We start from the raw sequence: 17,754 nt of genomic DNA, 5'->3' as shown, positions 1-17,754 counted from the left end.
ACCGTACGCTGTAACTGAAGGACCGTCAGCTCCCATGAGGCTAGTTCTCCTTCGTCCTCTCCCTCATACCGTTAATGTTCCCCCACTGTATCTTTTATTCTGCACTCCAAAGATAAATGCTTCTGCAGATGTAAACATTGTTACTGTTGAATACAAGAGTAAAACTTCTTTCTGGTGTGTTAATATTTAGCACAGGATAAGTGGTGGATGGTTCTAGAGTTGCCGCACACTCAGATCTTCAGTTCCAAATCGCTTACATGCGGCATGGTTCGTCTTTGGTCGTGGTCTTTCCATGAAAGTAGCATTTTAAAGCCTGAAGTGTATGGTAGATTTCAAATATTTTAAGTAATGTTTAATCGTAAACACGCTTAGTGGCTGTGCGACCTTGGGCTAGATAGTGAAACTCCGCCTCAAACTTAAACTATTAAACAGGGATAAATAATAATGCGATGAGGTTTAAATGTGAATTTACTTAGTCTTTAGCATGTTTCCTGGCGTAAAATAAGCATCCGTATTGCCACGGGGTGAGTGAGTTTGCCATGCCTGGAACAGTGCCACGTCCACTGTTCTGTGACCGGAATTTAAACGATGTTCAAGAAACCAGGACACTGTACCTCGTGGCCTTTTGCTGGCTGTGTTTTATGAGCAGGCCCGTGTAGGAACAAAATACTTTCAAAAATCGACCTCTTTCCATCTTTCACCTTTTCCCCATCTCTTCTTTTTAAAGAAGTTAGCTGCTTCTACCGCAGTGTTTGTTGACTCGTAGCATTTGAGCATTTCCGAAGAGGTACAGCCTCTGGGCTGTTTGTTGACTGTCTCGTTGCGTCACTTGCTGGATTAGGAAAACAGGCAGGCATGTAGCATCGTTTCTAAGTGGAATGTGTCTCAAAAATCAATTGGTGCAGAGGAAAATACTGAGTAAAAACATTTTTGTGTCATTTTCTGGCGTGGAAAGTGGACAGGCAGCAGCTTGCTGAGGAACTCCAGTGATGAGAAAGCTTCCTGCCGCATGTGTGAGATCTGCGCTGCGGTTGAGAGGCACGTGGGGGATGCATCGTGCCGGCTCGTGTACAGAGAGTCGGAGAGGCACCGGCTCGGCCTCTGTCGCGGGGAGCACGCCGGGAGGACGGCCCTCAGAGGGAGCGCTCCAGGGCGTGCGTCTAGCATTTCTCCTCTTGCATCAGAGGAGACCAGCCCGCCCGGAGACTTAGATCTATTTCTCGATAGCACTTAACAGTAAACTTCATTTTGCCATACAGAATAATTCAGTTTCGCAAACTCTTCGTTGCCTGCACCCAGGACATGCGTACACATGGCAGAGAACTGCTGGCCGTGTCCCCGGGAGAGCTCCGGGCACCTATGTGGTGGCCTCGTTGAGCGGAGAACTATACGCATCACATGTTTCAACCCCACAGGCTCGTCAGGAAATTTCACTGTCCCCTTCATGTTGCGAGGTTTGTCATCACAGAGAACGGCGTTCACAGGTGGCACGCATCCTGGGATCACGCCTACACCTTCACTCCTGGTGTGTAAATAGGCCACGTTCCTCGCACACGTCTGGATGGAAACACCAGCCGTAATGGAACAGCCGGCATTCGACTGTGCAAGTGAAGTCGGTCTCGACAACCGAATCGGGCCATTTACACATATAATACGCACGTAAACATCCACATGACCACGGTCGGGCTGCACCTCCGCACAGCTAGGCGTCGGTGCTGCTGACACTTGATCTCTGCTTATTTTCTCTCTCTCGCTCTCCGCACACAGTGGGGCGGGAGTGTTTTGGGATACGTGTATTTCGTAGTAGTTCTATCTGGAGAAGATGACGTGGACAAATACAGGAGAACAAAAATGTCAGGCAGACGGAGTATTTATATTGGTCTTTTGATTAAATTGCAAGACTGGAATGTATAGTTAGTAAGTGTGTGTGTGTCTTATATACATACATACACACACATTTTAATTTGGGGTGAAGTAATAGCAGAGTTGGATACGGAAAGAAAACTAGGCATTTCCTAGGTGACTTAGTATGGGGAAAGCAAGACCGAGGAATTCGGGCTTAACTGCAGGCAGTGGAGTGATGTAAGTTGATTAAATCGATTGATTAATTGATTCAGACACTTCATAGAGACCACGCTGAAGACCCTGTTGGGGCGGAGAGGCTGGTGGAGGAAGACTGTTGTAGAATTCAAATGAGAGCTGTTGGTGTCCCGAACCAGGGCCGAGAGCAGGGGCACAGGGGAGAAGCCGATGTTCAGAGAATTCTATCGAAGTCGGTCGGAAGGACCGAGTGAGGTGTGATGCAAGGATTCGAGAAAAGCGCCCAGGTTTCCGTTTTGATTAGTTACCACTGACCAAGCGGTAACTGGAGGAGGAGGAGCAGGTCCCGGGGAATCGCTGGGTTTACCTATGTTCTTGTTCGGTTTGAGCTGCCTGTGGGACACTCACCCACCCGTGAGCGGTGAGATGAATGAGTTTGGAGCCCAAAGGAGAGATCTGGCTTGTGAAGATAGAAAGTTGTGAGCCCCCAGTGTTTGGCAGATGCAGATTACACTGTACAGGCGGGAGTAAATGGGGAGACTTGGGGTGAGGGAGAAGAGGTGAGGGACACTGCTAGCACCTCCAGATGTTTTCACCTCAAAGGGAAAAAACTCCACCTATGAATAATGACCGTTAGAAATAATTTACCTCTCGTTCTCATCATCTAACAAGCACACGTTGGTTGGGTGAATATTTTTAAGCGTATTAGAATTCTGCATAATCAAAAATAAAACGGAAAGCGTGCGTGCATTACAGGGTTCATCCGCCCAGCCTCTCCGGGCACCTGCAGGTCAGTGACGTTACTGTGTTCTTCATGGGCTCGCCGCACCTTTTACTTTGCCCCGGTGTAGTCTGTGCCTCTTCTAACGCCTCCTGTCGACCCGCCTCTCAGCCCGGCAGCAGCCGCAGCCAGCCAGGCGGATCCCCTTCTCCGTCAGCGTCTCTCCGCTCCTCCTCAAGTCTAGAGCTCTCTTTTCCCTTGGCTCTTCCCTGCCCAGTGATGATGAGGAGGAGACGCCTCGTAAGTAAGCAACGCTGGAGTAGGTGGCTGCTCTCTAGGCTCTGACCAGCACTGACAGTGCTACGTAGGTTTGGTGCTTGAGGACTTTGATCCCCTGCATGCCGTCTTTTCTAAACCGTTTGTCTCTGTGCTTTGCCTTGAAATTAATTTGGTAAAACAGTTTTGTCTTCTGTACACCACCTACGCTGGTTAACCCAGTGGCCAGATTCCAGGGCATGAGATAGCACCCCAGGACACAGATGTCTTCAAAGGCAAAAGGGAGGTGTTGCCATCCCACCTGGTACCTTTTGTAATGCTGAGCACCGATTTCATAGCAGATGCAGATTAAACTTTGCATTCGATGATGTAATTTTCATTTGTCCTTGTCCGCTTATTGTCTCGTGGAGCAGATATCTAGATGTCCACCTGTGATATTTAAAAGTTAATGATAAACTTTTTACTTCTCACCTTTTCCTCTTGTTTTCTTTCCTTTGGAACTTTTATTTTTCCATCTTTTACTGCACTGTAGGTTTCAGATTAATATATCGTTTACTTGATAATGCCTGGTTAATAAACTTTACGAAGGCATCAGTTTTAGTAAACCTGGAAAGGAAATGAATCCCCCCTTTCATGAATATCAGTTTTCAATTTTGTAAGATTTCTGTAGTATTCCAGGATTGTTTTTAATGGAAAAACCATTTCTAATATAAAGTTAAATAATGAATTGTCTTCGTTTTATATAGTGCGAGTCTTGGGCAGTTACCGCATGCATGCTACTGAGTGCCCCGAGTCCCTACCGCTGCTGACCTGAAGTTTCAGCAATATTTAATTATTTAATATTTAAATATTAACGTTTAACATGTTCACAATTTTAAACTTACGGTGACTTTCTGCATTGTTCTTAAAGTGACTTAAGTGCATAAACACAGAGTTCAGCTAATTTCCTTTAAGTAGAGGTAGTTCAATAGTTTTTCACAATTAAAAGATGTTTGGTTAAAAAAAAAAGCAAACAATACCATATTCGCTTTATACCATCTTATACCATCTGTAATGGGGAAGTTGTGACAGTCCACTTTAACTCTGTTCAGAAGTTCTCCAGGCTGTTTCTGAGTATTCGTGATGCCCTGGGAAGCAACTAGGTCAGCGCAGTGAATGAAACCGCCATCTCATAGTACTTCTGCCGCTGATAGACGAATACGACAGCACTAGCTACTCAGTCCAGCAGGACGCAATCACAGAAGTAGAGGAGCTTGAAGGAACTTTCGAATCAAGTATCCAGCATTCCTCAAAATGTACTCCTTAAACGCGGGAATACCAGTGAGAATTACGTCGTGAGGTCGGGGGAGAGGAAGAAACAGAAGGGGTTGTCGGTCCGTGGCCAGATGTGGCGTAGGCAGGTTTCCAGTTGCAACGTGTGCACGGTTAATTTCCCAGGCAGTGTTCAGTCTCTGTGCTTCCCAGGCTTTTTAACCAGGTAACTACAGCGTGTGCATGGCTATGTATAACGTGTCATGAGACTAGCGTTCCATGTACACATTTGAAAAGTAGTAAGCACGTCCATCCAGCAGTTCCAGCCCTGGAACGTTAGTGTATTAGGTCTGCAGGTTGTTTCATGTCTTTGGCAAAGGTCTACTTGATATCTGCTATTTACCTGCACCAGTAGTTCAGAGGCTGACTTCAATGACAGCTTTCTTTGCTTTAGTCTGTAATTATATCACGGAAGTAACATTAGTGATTTCATACTCTGAGATGCTCTGAAAACCTGATGACGCGTTAGGAATTTCAGAGGCTTTGGTACATTTAATCACTGTCTTCAGAACCACATCTAAGAGATCATAGTAAATGAATTGAATTTTTTTCAGCAATGAAAAAGTTGGAAACTCTTATAGGACAGACACATAGATTCTCCTAGTGCTAAATTGTATATCTGTTCGGTTTTTAATTTATTTGACAAAAATCTATGGGGAGCTTAATCTTAGCCAGGCTCTGCACTAGTTGGTATTTTTCTTCATTATTGAATTTATTTTCAGTTTGTTCCTATTTCCAGGGTGATAACTTACTAGGCGTCTGCTTAAGTGTACAACAGACCTGACAGCCTGGGAGAATTTATTGCCTCTCATAACATTCAAGGCTCCTTTGGGTGGAAAAAAATTTTAAAGCCATTGATCTAACCCATACTGTTGGGGTGTGTGTGTGTCTGTCTCTTTAAGTAAATTAAGGCATCCGGAGGTTAAAATGCTGACGGTTTCAACCCACATCATGCAGAACTGGGAGCGCAGATCCCAGATCTTGCTTTGCCTGTGCTCATCTTTCTCTCTCATCTGGCTCTTGTTGCCGTGCATTCTCCGTGAAGCGGACGCACCCCAGATAGGTCGAAGAGAAACTCCAGGAAGCAGTCTTTTGAAGATTTCAGAATTCATTAAATGTCTTACGCATTGTTCTCGCCTGTTGGCTACTTGCTCAGCAATAACTACAGTTTTTGCATTTCTGTTCAGATTCTAGAACAGTTTGGGACTTAAAGAGTTTCAAATGCTGGTGATCTGGTAGTGGAACATCCTTAAATCTCTCTCATTAAGGGTTGGTTTACTGCCAGTCATCTCAGAGATTCTGGAAACCAAACTCAAGGAGAAAGGTTGTGTTTTGTTCACATTATAACAATAGTTATACTAAGCAACCTTTGTCTGTCTGGAATCAGACACTAAATTATCTCTATCCCTGATCTCCGAACAACTGGAAACCATTTTTTCATTGTGTGATTGAGGTCTTCCTCTAAAGTAACTCAAACTCGTGCATACAGGAGATAAAATAATGGTCGCGTTCCTTCTGTTCTGCTCACTGTCCTGCTAGCTCCGCCCTAGATTTAGTTTTAACAACCTGCCTCAGCTTGTGGTCTGACAGTCGTGGAAGGAGGAGGCCGCGTGTGCCCTCCTCGTTCCGTCAGCCCGGAGACGAGCACCCTCGCAGTCCGCAGGCGAGGGGACGGAACCCGGAGATCTCAGCCCAGAGTAGCAGCAGGGCCAAGACCTCATAAGCCAGCTCGGGCGCTCCTTCCTCCTCACTCTCCCGTTTCCAGGAACACGCAGGACCGTATCAGATACGCGTTAGCTAGAGTTTTACAATAAAAGTAAGTGAAAGCAAGATTAACAGCATACAAAATAAGAGATTTAGTTTCCTTGTTTGTATCCATTCTGTGACATCATCTCAGAAAGATGGCCTGTGGGAACTGAACATTTGATAAAAACAGGAATTAAACATTTCATGTATGTTTGAAGATTAGGAAAAAAACTTGGTTCGGGGTTCGATCAGTTATTTGAATCCTGGATTACATTTTCCCCCCGCCCCAAGGAAAATTCACTCCCTATTGCCTGTTTCCAGTCTGATGTGAGGGTTTCACGTTTAATTTTTCCTTCTTCTAAACCCTTAAGAGGAGAAGGTGCTGTGCACTGGTTTTCAAATGCTATCTCTGCCTTGTCTGTGCCACTGTAAATATTTTAAACACCTGTCTGTTCTTGGGTGTAATCTTTTCGTTTGGTTCTAACGTTTTCTCTGCTATTTTTGTCTTCTAGGTTCACGGCCTTTCCACAGTACCAGTGCTAATCTGACGGAGAGGTACTACATAGTTACTTATTACTCCTTTTCCCAAGTTAAAATCAGGGAAATCCAAAATGTCTTAGGGCATTTAACTAAGTAAACTAAGTCAACTGAGCTCATCGGACTCTTTCTTGAGTGATGACTTTGGCATAATGGCTGGCGTGGTTTGTAATGAAGGCCGTGTCCTTTTTAAGTAAGGTCTTCGCTGGTTTTCCACGTCTGTTCTTCACACTCTCCCAGTGGTAATGGTGATTGATGGCACTCACGTGAGAAAACACCTGTTCGACTTGATGAACTTTTATATTTGCTCATAGAGATTTCTAATTCCTAAGTCTGATGATATTTTGTTTCATAATTTGTGTGTGTGGCACGTCCCCCGCTTATCCACGGGGAGTGTGTTCCAAGGCCCCAGAGGGTGCCTGAAATCATGGAGAGTACCAAACCCTATATATACTCAATTTTTCCCTGTCCATACCTACCTGTGATAGAGTTTAATTTGTAAATTAGGCACAGTAAGAGATAATGATAATAACGAATAAAAAATAGAACAATTATGATACTATATTGTAACAAAGGTTATGTGGATATGGTCTTTCTCAAAATCTTGTTTTATTGGACTCACTCTTCTGTGACAGCGTGAGATGATACAATGCCTAGGTGATGAGGTGAATGACGTAGACATTGTGACAAAGCATTAGGCTTCTGTTAGGGTCAGGCAGGCATTGAGATACCAAGATAGTCGGATAACTGAGACGGCTACTAAGTGCCTGGCGGGGAGCCTACACACTGACAGAGGGGTGCCTCACGTCCTGTGCGGGACGGTGCGAGACTTCATCGTGCTTCTGAAAACAGGATGCACTCTAAAACTTACGGGTCATTTATTTCTATAATTTTTTATTTACTATTTTGGACTGTGGTTGACCATGGGTAACTGAAACCTTGGAAAATGAAATTGCAGATATGGGGAGACTCCTGTATGTATACATTCATTCAGTACTGCTACCTTCTTAGCATTTTTAAGCTGTCAAGCTGAGTTCTTCTCTATGCACAATATACACAGCTCTGTCCAAGTTCAGTAAATTGGCTCTTGACAGCAGGCAAAAGATTTCTATTTTGACTCACTGTTTTTATATTCCTCTTATCATGGTTATGAGAGTAAATATTCTAACTAAAGCATCATTGGGGTTTTGTTGGTCTGCCATTTTTGTAGGTTGCCCTTTTCACAAAGGCATCTCTTATGACTCAGCGATCTAGAACTGTCTTGATATGAATGCTTCCCTTTGCTTTTCTGTCATTTTATGATTGCTCTGCCCTTTCTAAAGTGGTGGTTTCATACCATTTCCCCTTTATCTTAGTAACAGACAGCTTTATATTATAAACAGTACTTCATATCTAAAGGGACGTTAGCTACCGATGAGGACACCCAAGCATTCTGCTATCTGTTCTCTTACAGACGCCCTTGAGATAAACACTACTTTTCTGTGGATAAGTTCTAAAATAACTTACCTAGAAAAAGTAGTATAGATAGATTTCTTACCTATGTAATGAACTGTGCGTACACCTGCAAAGCATTCTGTGAGGGAATCGGCCATTGTGCATTTCCTGAGGTCCAAACACGACCATCATAGATGGACTTTGGTCATATGCTGGCTTCCTGAACAGGTCAATTAGTACATACGGGGTTATATGAAACCCTTAAAATGGACCTTTCTGCAGTCTGCCTCGGCTTTGCCTGCCACTCAGTATATACCTCCCTAAGATTATGCCTGGCAGTATTCACCAGGCCGCAGTGCTGATGCCGAAAAACTAAAGGCCTGCGATTTCTGCTTTCAGACCACTCGAATACGCAGTCAGTCATGAAGATTCCCTGGTTTACAACCAAGTTTGTCCTTCCATCGTATTTACGAGTTTCTTTTCAAGAACCTATTTGATGCAAAGAAGTTTAATTGAATGCCAGTTTCAATTGAGAAATTTTAGATAAGATAATTAAAGCACATTTGACAGCTAGCTTCTACCTAACATCATCAGATCACTGAAAATCCATTACCATAACATTAACGACTGATACGAGAAAACGTAGCCAGGCTTTGGCAGGGGGAATGGGCGCCTGTTGCCGTATGCTCTGTGCTCACATGTCACGGTGCAAAGCCGTTCAGCAGCCTCTGTCCATCTCTTACTCCGCCCCCATTTTCATGTGACTGTGTAAGTTGACCAACTTGTAGCTAAAACAATATATGGCAAACATGGGTACAAATGAGTATCTATAAGGTGTTTTAATTTTTAAAAATTAACTTCTGTCGTCTTTTTTTTTTAATCAGTATTTTTGTTTTTATTTAGTATAACGGAAGAGAACTATAATTTCCTGCCACAGAGCCCCTCCAAGAAAGATTTCGAGGGGAAGAGCGGAACAAAAGTCAGCCGTACTTTCAGCTACATCAAGAATAAAATGTCCAGCAGTAAGAAGAGCAAAGTAAGTACCGCCGTGGGCATTCCCGGTGCGACCCCTCGTTCGGTTCTCAGGAGGCTCCTGCCGCAGCCTGCGTACGCCAGAAAGCTGGTTGAATGTTGGGGACGTGTGGACATGAACTCAGAGATGTTGTCTGAAGTATCCTAATACTTAAAAGAAAAGTAGCACCAAGAGGTAATACCGACAGTTGAGTCTTTACCACGTGCTAAGCGGTTTTCGTACGTCATCTCACGTCATCCTTTCCCTAAGCCTGTAAGGTGACTGTCACCTCCCTTTCCTAAGAGCACGACACCTGATCTGGGTGTGTGTCCCCAACGGGGAACAGAGGTTCAGATCCCACACTCTCAAGTGTAATGCTTAAATCAGTAGGTCAGGTTTAAAAGGCAGCCGAAGGGTTTTATGCCATGATCAAGGGAGTGAAAATATTTCTATTTGGGTTTGGAGGTTGGAAAGATTGTCCCACAGAGAATAATAAGGACTCTTAAGGCATACAGACCCTTAGCTCTGTCCCTACCTAGGAGCACGGTGTCGTGCATCCTCTTGAGTGCTTCAGTGGGTAAAATGGTATGTGGAAATGTTTCTGCCTCGTATTAATTTCTTCATGCTCATTGTAAGAATGCTTAAAATATAAAAAGAGAAAATGAAAATCTCTCATAATAGCCCCATGTAGAGATCACTACTCTTCTGCTTTTTCTTTTTTTTAAGGGTATTTTTAAAAGAAAGGAAGTAAAGGACTTATATTGATTCCCAGTGCTGGGGAAAATTTTCTGCCTCCACTTTCCTTACACTCCATTTATCCACCTACCTGCCCACCTCCAATAAAATAAAGAAGTAGAAATCAATTAAGATGCTCTTGCCAAGGAATCACTATGTATGCACACATGTGTGTGTATGCAGCGTGGGGGTGTATACATATGTACAGATACGTACATACTTAAACATAAGCAGTAAATAAACACTGAAGTCAAGAATTCTGTTGTAAAAGTTGACCTCTCCACACTCCTCCCCCTTAAAAAAAAAAAAAAAAGAGAGAAAGAAGCTTTTTAGCCTTCAGTTAAATGGGCCAGTAGAAATAGAGCTTGTTCATTTTAGTAGGTTTTGTATGAAATCTCTTTCTTTTAGCAAATATGGTTGCCTTGTCACTCAGAGGAGTTTCTTTACACAAACTACCGCCAGAATTGTGTCGTGTCTTGATTTCTCCAGCCCAAGTGCAGAATGGACAGAAAGTGGGCAGTTGAGAAAAACAGGAAAGGATTAAAAGAGTCTCTCAAATTGTTTCTAGAATAATCATATTTTTAAGTATTCATACTTACTTCAAAAATAAGGTTCTAAAGATGGCTCCAGAATGCCTATCAGTATTCTGCATATTGGCAGCAAGGCTTAAATCAGAGCCTGTGTTATTCGGACAGTGGTTGGCATCCATAAAATAAAATCTCCTCGGAAAGACCAATAAAAATTAACCAAGTATTGTGAGTGGCTTGTGTCGTGTCCGCATTCTGCTGGCTGCTAGCAAGCACCTAAAAGAACTGAGGCTTATGGTCTTTCCCTTGACAAAGAAATGTGTGATCTGTTTTGGATGATTTCAGAATGTCTTCGCGGTTCTTTATTTTGTTTTTAAACTGGAATCTTCAGCGTTCAGTTGGAAGATGAGTAAGTAAGTGGAGAGTCCCCTTTCCGCTCTTCTCCCCCGGGACACTGACTCCCAGGGCTGAGCTGTGAGCCCACCGCTGTCACATCGGTGAGGTAATGCGAACAGACTCCGGCACAGCAGCGTGCGACCGAATTTAGAAACTGGAACCTGACCTTTAAAACAAAGCCTCATCCCGCCTTCTTTTTTATGAACTAAAGGACAGAGAAGTGTGCTTTAGGGTCACAGAACTAGATAAGACAAGGCAGAGCCTCTGGTGGCCCATCTCCACTACCCTTCATCTCACGCTCCCCCTTAGACAAAATCTGTTGCTGAACAGTGTCTTTTTCTTTTTGACTCTTAATAATCAAGCAGGATTGGGGTTTTGCTAGCAGGAGAATGAAGAGAAAAGGCAGGAGAAAAGAAGGTGTAATTTAGGTTAGAGGGAAGTCTGTCCTCACTGGCAGAAACTAGCAGTTGACCTCTTGTCAGCATAACACCCTTTTGCAACGCGATGCTTCCTCTTTGCCTCGGCCTCAAGATTTGATCTTTGGGGACTCGTGCTGTCTCTCTAGCAGTGAAAACTCTCAAAAAAAAAAAAAATAAATAAAATCATGTAAGCTGTAACCCCAGGTTGCAATCCATTTCACACAGTCTGGCATTTAGAGTGCCCCAGTGGCCAAATATATGAAGAAGTTGAGTCACCTTTCATAGTTGCTAACTTTCAGTAAGATTGTTTTAGACCTTCTAACAGAATAGTTGGCTTTTGTCAGTGTACCAAAAGATAGTAAGAAATCGGGGAAATAGTGAAGCAGCACCTTTCTAAGTTGCATTAAATGTCTTGTCTTTCTGTGCTGTTCCATCCACAGTAGAGCTTGACCAGGCGGGAGTGTTTCATTCCCTAAACGATAACACAAAAATAAATGAATGTTTTCTTAGTATGGCGACGATGATGATATGATGATGCTCACTCTGTTTTTCTTAACTATTCAATAATATTGCTTCTCCATATGTGAGAAAAAAATTAGAAAAGTTACCATAGATGTTAACACTAGTTTTTTTTTTATGAAAAGGTACCATTTTTACTTCTTTTAGATTGTTTTTTAAAGAGATGCTCTTAGAGCCCGTCTGAGCTGCTTTCATTAATTTATTGTACAATGTAACCATCCCTACTTCTTTTAAAGGAAAAATTTCATTATTTACTGAAGATTATATTAAACCGATACTTCTAACTCTTAGTAAAGTCTTTAAGAATATCTCAGAAATTTCTACTTTCCTTATAATTAATTAAGCATGCTGTATAGTCATGTAAAGTAACTTTGTAGTTATCATCCTAGATAGAGTACAGTTGGTACGTCAACTGCTTTTAATTTATTATACGTGATGATAAACAACTCTTAGGTAATATTCAGAGGAGGCCAAAGCCAGCCACTAGGTGGCAAATCGTTGGCATTCCAGGGTAATGCAGCAGTTCGTGCACTGGGGGTGGGGCGGGGTAGGGGGCGTGTCTGTGTGTCCCTCCACATACGCATGATGGATGATACATAATTCGAGAAACTGAATGCTGATCCTTCGCATGTTCCTTTAGGAACTGTCAATAATCGGCATGCGTTATTAGATAAATGCATTGAATCTGTTTCCGAAACGGGGAGAGCCCAAACAGGAAGTCTCTAACAGGAAGACGGGCAATTTCTGCTTTTGTCTGTTAATACTTTTGAGAGAGAGTACTGCTTCCTGCTAAGTCAGTTTGCTTGCTACAGTGTTCACACACTACTGTGCACAATGTTCTCGTTCATAGGAGTGCAGTGACCTTCTTTAAACCATCCTTTCACACCGATTTTTTCCCCCTAAGCTTTCCTTCCTCTTTGCAGACAGCTAGGAACGATTAGAAATGTTTGAGACACATTCTTATGCGGACTTGAAGCAGGCTCTTTCAGACGCAAGGGGCAGACTCCTGCCTGCCCTGCTGCTCATGTACTCCCCACCCTGGTGCCTGTGGTCTGCATAAAAAAGGACTGAACCCCTCCGCCTTTCAGAGGTGCCCACTAGAGTGGGATTGTTTGCAAAGGCTTAAGATAGTGTTTTGAATCTAATCATCTCTCTTGTTCCTTTAAAGATCTGTGAAGTCCTTTCATTGCAGCGTGTTTCACAGTTGTCCAGACCGGTCTCTGATTTTTCAGGTTTTAATAGCTTGTTTAAAATGGTAGATTTAGAATAGTAAAAAATTATTTCGCTTCACCTTATCCTAGTGTGGTTGTTACCGGTATCTTTCCCTTAAAATCCTGCTAGCTTTTATTCCGCTGGCACACAGTGAAGGCATTTTGGCCGTTGCTAAGCGCGGAAAAGTCAAACTTCAGAAAACACAGTCGATCACCACTTTACCACAGGCGACTGCACTAAGCAGTTTCGTAAGACACTGCATTTCATAAAGCGAAACTGTTTTAAAACAGGTAAGAGGTGTTCCTTAACTTCCAGTGCTTAAAAACTCGCCTCGACCCTTGCCTCAGTTCTTGTTCCCATGTTACAAACTCAGGCACCATGCACACGCACTGTGTTTTGGAGAATTTGTTTTATTTCCTGTGTTCTTTGCAACTGCTGTAGTTGGCTTTACTGGCAGCATTCAAATGCTTAAGCTAGTGTTAAGGAAACAAGTAGCCTCAGCCCTCCCTCCTTCCCTTTCTCGAGCGTCTCTGGCTTCCTCTTACGGTTTCTCTAGCGGCCCGCGAGGCTGCCGGGCTCTGCCGTGCCGGCATGCACCCCTCCTTCTGTGAGAGAACGTTTCCTGGCATGGGGGTCGAATCATGTCGGTAAAGTGGGGTCGGTTTTACGAAGTGCCCCACATAACAGTGAGAATCATAGGACCAAATCATGGGGAGGTAAGCACCTGACTTCTTTAAAGCACTAAATTCTCATAGACACAAAAGATGACGGTGGAGTTTATTGTTTTGCTTTGTTTTTTATCTTTGGAAGGACTGCTTTTGGTCGTTGCAAAACATTGGGGATATTATATTTTTTAGTCGGACTTAAAGATCACTGCAAGGCTTGAGAGAATAAGTTGACAGAAATTTGTTTTGCTCTTGGAGCATGCTTTAGCTTTCTTGAGCGAGAAAGTCAAATACTTTTCAGTTTAAAATTTTGTGCATGGAAAAGCCTTCAGTGAAATTTACTTTAAAGAAATTACTTGAAGAACTCAATATTTATTATTGGTTTTTATTAGTTTTACAGCTAGTTACTAATTTTCACCCAGAGCAGTTTCCTGTTTTGTAAAGTGAAGTACATTAGTTATTCTCCCTTCCTCTCTTGTTATTTTTTACAGTTCTAAAGTGTAGCAGTTCAGCTCTTAGCTTTTTATTATATGTGTTCTATTAAAAAAGACTTTTCGTGAATCATAGACTTAGCAGGCATTCGCCATTGCACTGTATTCGATAGTTCTGAGTAGGAAGTCAGAAGACCTGAGTTCTGCTGATCATTTGCTGTGTGTGACTTTTTGTGAGTCAACAAACCACTCCAGCACCTGGCTGGAGTGACGTGAATGGGACTGAGCTTTAGAGCCAGCCAAGCCATATGTGGATTGCAGCCTGGGCGATTATTAGTGCATGGTCTCAAAAACAGTCTCTAATCCTCCATCTCCTCGATTGCAAAATGGAGATGACTACTACTTACTTCATTGGGTTGCTATGAAAAAATACATATAAATTGCTTATGACAGTACGTGGCACATAGTAACTGTTCAAAAACCTAGCTGTTATTTATTGTCTTTATCTTCTCAGTTGTACAATGGAAAGCGTAACGCCCACCCTTCCCACTTCAGAGTTGTTGAATCAGATGAAATAATGTATGTAGAAGACATTGGTTCAGAATGCATGTTGTTCAGTAGTCATAGTCACTGACAAAGGGATGCATTTTCCAGGATTTTTTTTTTTTTTTTTTTTAGATTGCAGCAGTAATATTATATTCCCCAGGAATGGGCACCCCACGGTTCTTGATTATGACAACTAGTGAACGCATTCTTCCTACCTCTAAATTGTAGTTCTTGGTCCAGGTGGTTTGAAAGGAAATTATTCAGTTGATATTGATCAACCAGCCGAGTGCTCTGAATGACAGTGCTTGTAAAGGACCTTTTGCAGAGAGCACAGTTACACCCCAGGTCCTAGCCTCCTGCTAGTCCTGTGTCCCTGAAATGTGCCTGGCTGCTTTAGATATTTTATTAAGGATCTAGCACGCATCACTATTAAGTTTTCAGAGTTGAAATTCTTCCTCCAGTTTTAAAATTGGGCAAAAATTGACATTTATGAGCCTTGAAATTCTAATTAGCAAAAACTGAACATGTGTACGTGGGGGATATTTACTGTTCTGGCTAGAGTAAGGGAGAAAACATCAGAGACATGCCCTCACTCGCGACGCGTGATTGGCGTGGAGGAGGAAGTCAGAGAGGACCCTCCGTAGTTTATTGTGCTGTCCGGTCATCTTTCCTCTCCCTCTGACCGATCCCAGCATCGCTGCCATCCTTTCTAATGTCCCCTGCCTGCAGCTGGCCCTAAACTCATTGCTGTGCTTCGGCGTACTGAGCAGGATTTGTGGCCATCCCAGACACTAGAAGCCTCTGTCCACGGTCGGTCCTTAGGCATTGTGTCTGTCGGTATAAATAGCCCCTGGTTCAGCCGCTGACAGAATTGTTTAGCCTGCCCAGTCTTCCTGTGGTTTTTCTGATGTAGCTTTGAATGCTAACAAGTTAATAATATAAGAATTGTCTGGGACAGTGTTCCCACTCGTGTCTAGAAGCCTTCGCCAACCGCCGTTGACCACGTGCCACCTGGGTTGCCCAGGTGAAGGGACGGCCTTCTAGTGTTCAATTAACTGTTGCTTCTTTTCTTTGGCAGGAAAAAGAAAAAGAGAAAGAGAAAATTAAGGAGAAGGAGAAAGAGTCCAAGGAGAAGGAGAAGGACAAGAAGATTCTCAATGGTCACTCTTTCAGTTCCATTCCTATGGTGGGTCCGATCAGCTGCGGCCAGTGTATGAAGCCGTTCACCAGCAAGGAGGCCTACACTTGTGCAAGTAAGAGACACACTTCTTCCTGTAAGGTGGGGACTCTCTTGGCTCAGGAAAGCTTGTTCCTCATTTCCTGTTCATCCCACCCCTTGTATCTCTTAATTGTTTATGTGGAGAAGTAGCCCTTTTTATATTTTTCTTTAAACAGTGAAGAAATAGATGTAGAACATAGAGCCTGTATGTTTTTTTCAGAGTGCCCTGATTTCAGACATTCTGTTCTGTTGTCCCTAAGCCACTACCTGTTCCATAACTCTGTGTCAACATCAACACAGTCTCAAGGCCTTAAACCCTAAAGCTACCCGGCAGTCCCCTGTCAGGTCAAAAGTGCTTGCTTTTTACTCCGGCACTTTGGTATCATAAGCTTGGGCCATCTACCAGCATCCAGTCGTGGAGACCGCCAAGGATGAGTATGTGTGTGTGCAGAGATGTTCCATATTGACCTATCGCTGACCTGCTTAAAACTACCTTAAACCAAGTCTGTTAACTGAGCACGCTTCCTGGTTTCGATAAGCTACTACTCGGAGACACAGGTCAGGGAACTGTTTGTGTCAAGAGCCAGATAGCAAATATCTCGGTGGCCACCGCCCCTGAACTCTACTACCGTTTTAGTGCAGAACCAGCCAGGTTGTGGTTTACGGTCATTGCGAATGGATGTCGCTTTGCACGATTAGCTCCACACAAATTTTCAGTTTAAATTCAGGTTGGAAAAAGCTGTTTGACTTATGTCTGTGTGTTTTGTCTTAGTCGGCCATTGGTTTTTGCATACCTATTTATTTCTAGGTTAAAACAGTTGAATTTTATCCTCCTCAATTACATCAAGTGTTAGTCTACTTTGGACTGCCATGACTCAGAATTAAATCTGCCACTGGTATGTGATTGATTTATCAGATTGCAAAAATATGCACTATAATGTAGACTATACCTCCTAACCACAGGTGTCCTACACCCAGTTTTTTCTTGACACCTCTTCCTGTTGAACATAAAGAGAAGCTCTCTCTCCCTGGACTCCCTGCATGATGAAGCATATAGCCAAGGCTCCACCGACTGTGGACCCACTCAGGCTGTCAGTATCGTGGGTGCTAGACTTCCCCTTGGAGAGGGGTCTGGGATGCCTCTTGGAAACTTCTGTGGCCCAAGGAGCCCAGAGCACTCCGTGGGGAATCACTTGTGTGGGGGCTGATACTGATCAGGGGCCCTGGATGTAGGAGGTTTGAAACGCGTGGACTTAGGGTCTCGGCCACATGTCCTTGCAGTAATTAAATCATCACATAGTTGGGGCAGTGGTTTTCAGAATGTTTTCTGTGCAACTAGTGTTTTGGAAGTTCCACAGATGTTTGAATTTACTTATGTTTTCAACTAATTTTAAACCTGCCTAAAAAATACATATTCTCAAAAGTGCAACCAAATTTTAACATCGACATGTCAAATTTAGCTTATCAGCTTCCCTTTTTGTATTTTTCCCTTCCATCTCTAATTAACTGAAAAACAGAATGTGATTGCAAGGCGAGCGATTTTTTTAAATACTAACATTTGCACCAATTTATCTGTGAATGAAAGTGTTTTCTATTATATATACAAAACTAAATGCAGAAATAAAGTAGATGCTAAGGTAGTATGTGAATTTCAAGTATCATATGTGCCTCTCTCTGATTTCTCATTTTTGGATCCATCAAAACAATTTCATTGCTCTAATTTACTAACTTTAAAAGTGAATATTAAAATTTTTAAGTCAAAAATCTATACTAAATAGTTTACCTACTTGATAACACGCTATTTTATTTCACTTAAGACTTTAAAAGAAAACCAGTAAAATAGCAAACTGGCACTAGGTTTATGCCCCCAGTGTTTATAATAAATAAGTAGGATAGGACTATATTTGGGTTGACTTGCAAATTTTAATATGAAGTCACCCAAAGAGTCTGTTTCTTTTGGAAGCAAATTACTTCATGGAGTGCATGTGTCATCACTAGAGTCTTCCGT

General features: G+C 42.8%; 1 protein-coding gene across 15 annotated transcripts in view; it reads left to right on the top strand.

Moving 5' to 3' along the window:
* AKAP13 (A-kinase anchoring protein 13) overlaps nucleotides 1–17,754 on the top strand; it is a 235,136-nt gene that overhangs the window by 182,436 nt on the left and 34,946 nt on the right. For all 15 annotated transcript variants that reach the window (XM_016151661.2, XM_016151658.2, XM_016151655.2 and 12 more), the window contains 3 exons: nucleotides 6,607–6,649; nucleotides 8,969–9,101; nucleotides 15,606–15,780. In XM_016151661.2, coding sequence (XP_016007147.2) covers nucleotides 6,607–6,649; nucleotides 8,969–9,101; nucleotides 15,606–15,780 — 351 coding nt within the window. The remainder of the gene's footprint in view (nucleotides 1–6,606; nucleotides 6,650–8,968; nucleotides 9,102–15,605; nucleotides 15,781–17,754) is intronic.

Source organism: Rousettus aegyptiacus, unplaced genomic scaffold, assembly GCF_014176215.1.
Source record: "Rousettus aegyptiacus isolate mRouAeg1 unplaced genomic scaffold, mRouAeg1.p scaffold_m13_p_14, whole genome shotgun sequence".
Lineage (NCBI taxonomy): Eukaryota > Metazoa > Chordata > Mammalia > Chiroptera > Pteropodidae > Rousettus > Rousettus aegyptiacus.
Note: the sequence above shows the minus strand (reverse complement) of the source record. Positions and strands in the feature narration are given on the sequence as shown.